Below are 5006 nucleotides of genomic sequence, written 5' to 3'. Positions count from 1 at the left end.
CTGGCTGCACATTAATCATATTAACTAGTGGGAGCTGAAGGTGCTCAACAATTGTGAAAAATCAAGTACAGGACTACTATAGCTTGGACCATCTGTAAATAAGCCACCCCCTGTTGTTGACTATTCCTGACATTTTTGTCCTTTATTTCTCTTTATTTTCTTTTAGTTCCTCTCACCTTATAGAAAGTTTCGAAAACAAATGTTGCGATTCCTCAGAGCTGATGATCACCTACATTACAGAAATGCTAAGAAAGAAATTAAAGTATTCTGAAGTCTGTGATTTAAACTAAATGCTGCCGTGGCCAGACACTGCAAGCCAGGAGTAGGAAGGGATGTGGAATAATTAAACTTTCAGCAGGTATCACCAGCATTGTGGAATGACCGAGGCAGGAATTTTGTGGAAAACTTAGTAGGTAATAGTGTGCATCACTGATTGCCTCAATGTATCTGCATAAGGAAGATGAATTAAAACTGCAGGAGTGAAAGAGATGCTGGCTATCTTGAGGATTCCTGACATTTTCTGTTTTGTCCACTTGCATATTCAGGAACACAAATCTTGCACGCAGTTTTAAAAAATTCTACAAAAGAAGCAAATTAAATGGTCACCACAAGCTCAGTAATGAATACCAGCCCCGGAGAAGGGGCAAGTAACAGTCCTCTCTGGCTTCAGAATCAGCAACATGAATAACCCTAAGTCAAGGACAGTGGGTTCATCATGGGGCAGCGGGAGGTTCTTTATGGCAACATAAACAGATAAAAGCTTCTATTCAATAGCACAGGAACTGGCCAGGGCAGCTGGTTAATGGTTCAGGCCTGCAACATTAATGGGGTTCCTTGTAAACTTATACTTAGAGAAATGCTTTGCTGGATCAGGGCCCAACATTTATCATGCCTCCCTCCAAGCAAGACAAACTCAGTCTATTAGTCTGGCCTCTAGACTTACTGTCCTAGTGTTTGTGGTGACTGATATTTCAGAGGCTTTACTCTTTTCTCTGCTCTGAAAGGTAGAGAGATGCCTGGGCATTGGAAGCTCTCTGCAGCATGCTGAGGAGACGTAACCTTCTTACCACGCTCCTGATCGCCTTGCCATGGGCTCTTCTCCTAACGTTGTGGCACCAGTACCCAACCACCCGCTACCTCAGCCTGCTGAGAAGTAAGTGCAAGAGTTCTGCTGTCAGTGTGCTGGTGGTTGTGATGATTGCTGGTGCGAACCCTCGGTAGGAAATGCTCTCTCATGGGATGGGTTAAACAAAGACAAATTTGCCTGATGGACCCCTCGGGGTTTGCCTACAGCAGGCACACAAACTGTTCTTAAGAGCGCGTTAAACATGCACCTTAGGCTGACTTTGGGGAGAGGATGCTGATGGGCTGAGGACGGACTCCAGACAGGTGTGTCCCCAGCACTCCCTAGAGAGGAGGCAGCCCGGCAGTGATTAGTTCTCTAACAACATCTTTCTCCTTCCTTCCTTCCTTCCTTTCTTCCTTCCTTCCTTCCTTCCTTCCTTCCTTCCTTCCTTCCTTTCCTTCCTTTCCTTCCTTTCCTTCCTTTCCTTCCTTTCCTTCCTTTCCTTCCTTTTGTCCCAGAAGAGACAGATGAGAACGTGACCTCTAAAGCTCTCCTCAATGGTACATCTGCACTGAAAGAAGAAGGCCTCCCATCATGCATTCGGCAGCAGCAAAGCATAGGGGCAACGCCTAAAGTCATCCAGAATTATGTGTACTCCAGGCCTCCCCCATGGTCAGACACCCTGCCGACCATCTTCGTTATCACCCCTACCTACACCCGGCCAGTGCAAAAAGCTGAGCTGACCCGTCTGGCCAACACCTTCCTACATGTACAGAACCTGCACTGGGTGGTGGTGGAGGACTCGCCCCGGAGGACCAACCTGGTATCCAACCTGCTGGAGAAGGCAGGGCTCAATTTCACCCACCTTAATGTGGAGACACCCAAGAGTCTGAAGCTGGGGCTGTCCTGGATCCCATCCCACACCCCAAGGGGGACACTACAGAGGAACCTGGGGCTGCACTGGCTGAGGGACAGCTTCAGCAACACCGCACCACCAGAAGGCGTAGTGTATTTTGCCGATGATGATAACACCTACAGCCTGGAGCTCTTTGAAGAGGTAAGAGCCGTAAAATTACATGGGACAGAAAAGCAGGATACAGCTGCAAAGCCTCTTAAGGCCAGGTGCACTTGCAAAGGCCTCTAAGATAGGGCTATCATGTGGACTTTTAGCATCAACGGGGAGACAAGGGCTCTGGCATGTTGCCTAGAGCCCTCCTCTCCTGCCCTGCACTCCGTGGGAGCTGGGTATAGGGCAGATGCAAACCTATAGCTATGCAAACCCAGTAGCTATGCTCTAAAGGACTGAAAGAGCAAAGCGCACATCTGCCATGGTGTAGGCTGCAAACGTGAATAGCCACTCACACAGTGTTGCACCAGCTAGAGCCCCTTTTGCCAGAGACCAGAGGATACATACTCCAGAATTTATTCCTCTCTGCAGGGAGAGCTGACCTGATTTAAATAAGCACCGAAGACAAACTTCTGGCAAAGCATAAATCTGCACTATTGTAGGGGTGTGATGGGTAGGGGATGTTAGAAGATTGCCTGACTTTCTAATCCACCTTTTCTCCTTGGCTTCCCTTCTGTACTCTGAGTTCTAGCCACAACAGGGCTGTGCCCCTGGGATCACAGAAGCTTGCCCAGACTTCTGCTGGAAACCTGGCTTTTGTGAGATACCAAGTCTATTGTAAACTTGCAAAAATGATTATTCAGTAAACTCCCTTGTCACCAATTTAAGCCAAACTGTACTACAACACTTGAAATACAGAGTTATGCATCAGAGCACATTCCCAGTTTTCAGATTTTTTTTGTTCTCTGTTAAGCTCATCCTTTCTTATTTCTTTCCAGGTCCTTTCTGACAATTTCAGTAAAGCCCCACTCTTAGGCAGTAGCCATGGATGAAAGAACAGGGGTGGGGGGGATTTGCAGTAAATGAGGACAAAGGTGCATCAGTCAGGGTGGGAGATTACTTGCATGAGGGTGAAGTTGGAGTGAGTGGAGTTGGTAACACGGAGCTAGAGGCCCGATAGAAGTTGTGTTTGGCATTTACAAAAATGATAAAATTTTACAAAAAATTATAAAAGTTCAGATGAGATCAGAAACCCAAATGTTTTTCTTCTTCTGAGGGACTGAACGTGGGCACAGAAAAACAGTGAGTTTGGTGTTCAGAGAAGGTGCTAAAACAGCCTTGTGGCTTTGCAAGCTGTAGTTCTTCAAGCAGTAGCACAGGTGAACATGAACTTGCGCTGCCTAGAGCTATGTGATTGTGTGGGAAGTCAACGGGGGAGGACAGCTGCCAATGACAGCAGAGGATGGTATACTAATGGGGTGGGACAAACGTTGTGGGGTTGAACTCTTACAGCACTGTTTCTTTCTGGCACACAGATGCGCTACACAAGGAGGGTGTCAGTCTGGCCAGTGGCTTTCGTTGGGGGGCTGCGGTATGAATCCCCAAAAGTGAGCCCAGCAGGGAAGGTGGTGGGCTGGAAAACTGTCTTTGACCCTAACCGGCCCTTTGCTATTGACATGGCTGGATTTGCTATCAGCATCAAGCTGATCTTGGAGAAGCCTCAGGCCAGTTTCAAGCTGGAGGGAGTTAAAGGAGGCTACCAGGAAACCAGTCTGCTGAAGGATCTAGTGACTATGGACGGGCTGGAGCCCAAAGCAGCCAACTGCACAAAGGTGAGCAGGACAAGAAACCTTGAGAATACATTCCCCTTGCTGGGTCCTGGCTGCTTTTGCAGCCTCCTGCCATGCTCCTCCACCTTCCACTGTGCCTGCCCTGTGCTGGCGCACGTCAGCGCCAAACAGAGCTGGGACAGACGGACAGAGCCTGCTAAATTCTTCACAGATGTGAAGCTCAGAGAGTGCTGAGGAACAGTTAGTGCTATGCACTCTGTGTAATAAAGCGCCTCTGCTGTACAATTCGCACCCAGATTGCTTCTTCAAAATCCAGGAGGATTGGCAGAGGGTGGAGTCTGGGGTTTTGGTCCAAAACGATCCCCCCCTCCTTGTCACTTATTCATGTGCCTGTGAAGTCTTTCCCAGGTTCAACCCCTTTGAATCACGTGCTTCAAACAGCTGCAAGCCCCAGGTGGCTCAGGATCCCACCCGATGGATGTGCTGCTCTCGGCGTTTCCATGGCATCCAGAGCCCCTGAACTCTTTGTGATTCCCTCTAGGTGTTGGTCTGGCACACAAGAACTGAGAGGCCCACTCTGGTTAACGAAGGCAAGCGTGGATTTACAGACCCCAGAGTAGAGGTGTAAGCAGAGAACCAGCTCCAGGGTGTGAGTACCCTTGTCTTTATTGTTTTTGGCAAGGCAAATAATCTGTACCTGTTTCCTTATTTATGCTATTATTTCCTCAAAGACTGCATATATGATTGTCCCAGTAACTGCCTTACCATGCCACCCTTTGCACAAGAAGTAGCTCCTCATCTTTACCCACTTACAGTCTGCATTTCATACTCATTCAAGCCTCCTTGCAGTCCACATGGAAGCTTTGCCTGCATACAGACAGAGAGAAAAGTGGCAGAAGAATCCCATGGTTTCTCTCAGTAATAATGACAAGCCAAATTCCTTGCTCCCCTATTTCTGCCAGCTCCAAACTCTCTTTAATGTGGGGTTGTCCTACAGTGTGTGGAAAGAGATCACACTCCTGCAGACAAGCTTTTCCCCAGCAGCCCTGCCACTTCTGCAGTGCTCCGTGCATCCACCTTCAGCTTTTATCCTGCATGAACAACTGTAGTGTGGATGCAGCAGGGAAAGGCTGATGGGACACTTAGACGACCTCAAAACAGGAACCAGCAAAGAGCAACCTACACAAACTCTCACAGAGTTTGAGGGGCTCGGTACCAACAATACCAGGGCTAGGAACACATCTGCTGCTGAGGAGAAATCGTGAAGGCACTAGGCATGCCCTTGTGGTCCACCGAGCCAGGG

At 48.3% G+C, this 5006-nt stretch overlaps 1 protein-coding gene across 1 annotated transcript; it reads left to right on the top strand.

Moving 5' to 3' along the window:
* The first annotated feature begins 1041 nt into the window (after positions 1 to 1041).
* Positions 1042 to 4331, top strand: LOC103921445 (galactosylgalactosylxylosylprotein 3-beta-glucuronosyltransferase 1-like). The gene is made up of 4 exons (XM_009329418.1): positions 1042 to 1153; positions 1585 to 2123; positions 3449 to 3745; positions 4245 to 4331. Exons 1-4 carry the CDS (start codon positions 1042 to 1044, stop codon positions 4329 to 4331), a joined length of 1035 nt encoding a protein of 344 aa, XP_009327693.1.
* The last annotated feature ends 675 nt before the right edge of the window (positions 4332 to 5006 follow it).

The sequence above is a fragment of the Pygoscelis adeliae genome, unplaced genomic scaffold (assembly GCF_000699105.1).
Source record: "Pygoscelis adeliae isolate BGI_AS28 unplaced genomic scaffold, ASM69910v1 Scaffold120, whole genome shotgun sequence".
Taxonomy (NCBI): Eukaryota; Metazoa; Chordata; class Aves; order Sphenisciformes; family Spheniscidae; genus Pygoscelis; species Pygoscelis adeliae.
This window is presented reverse-complemented; position numbering and strand designations above follow the sequence as displayed.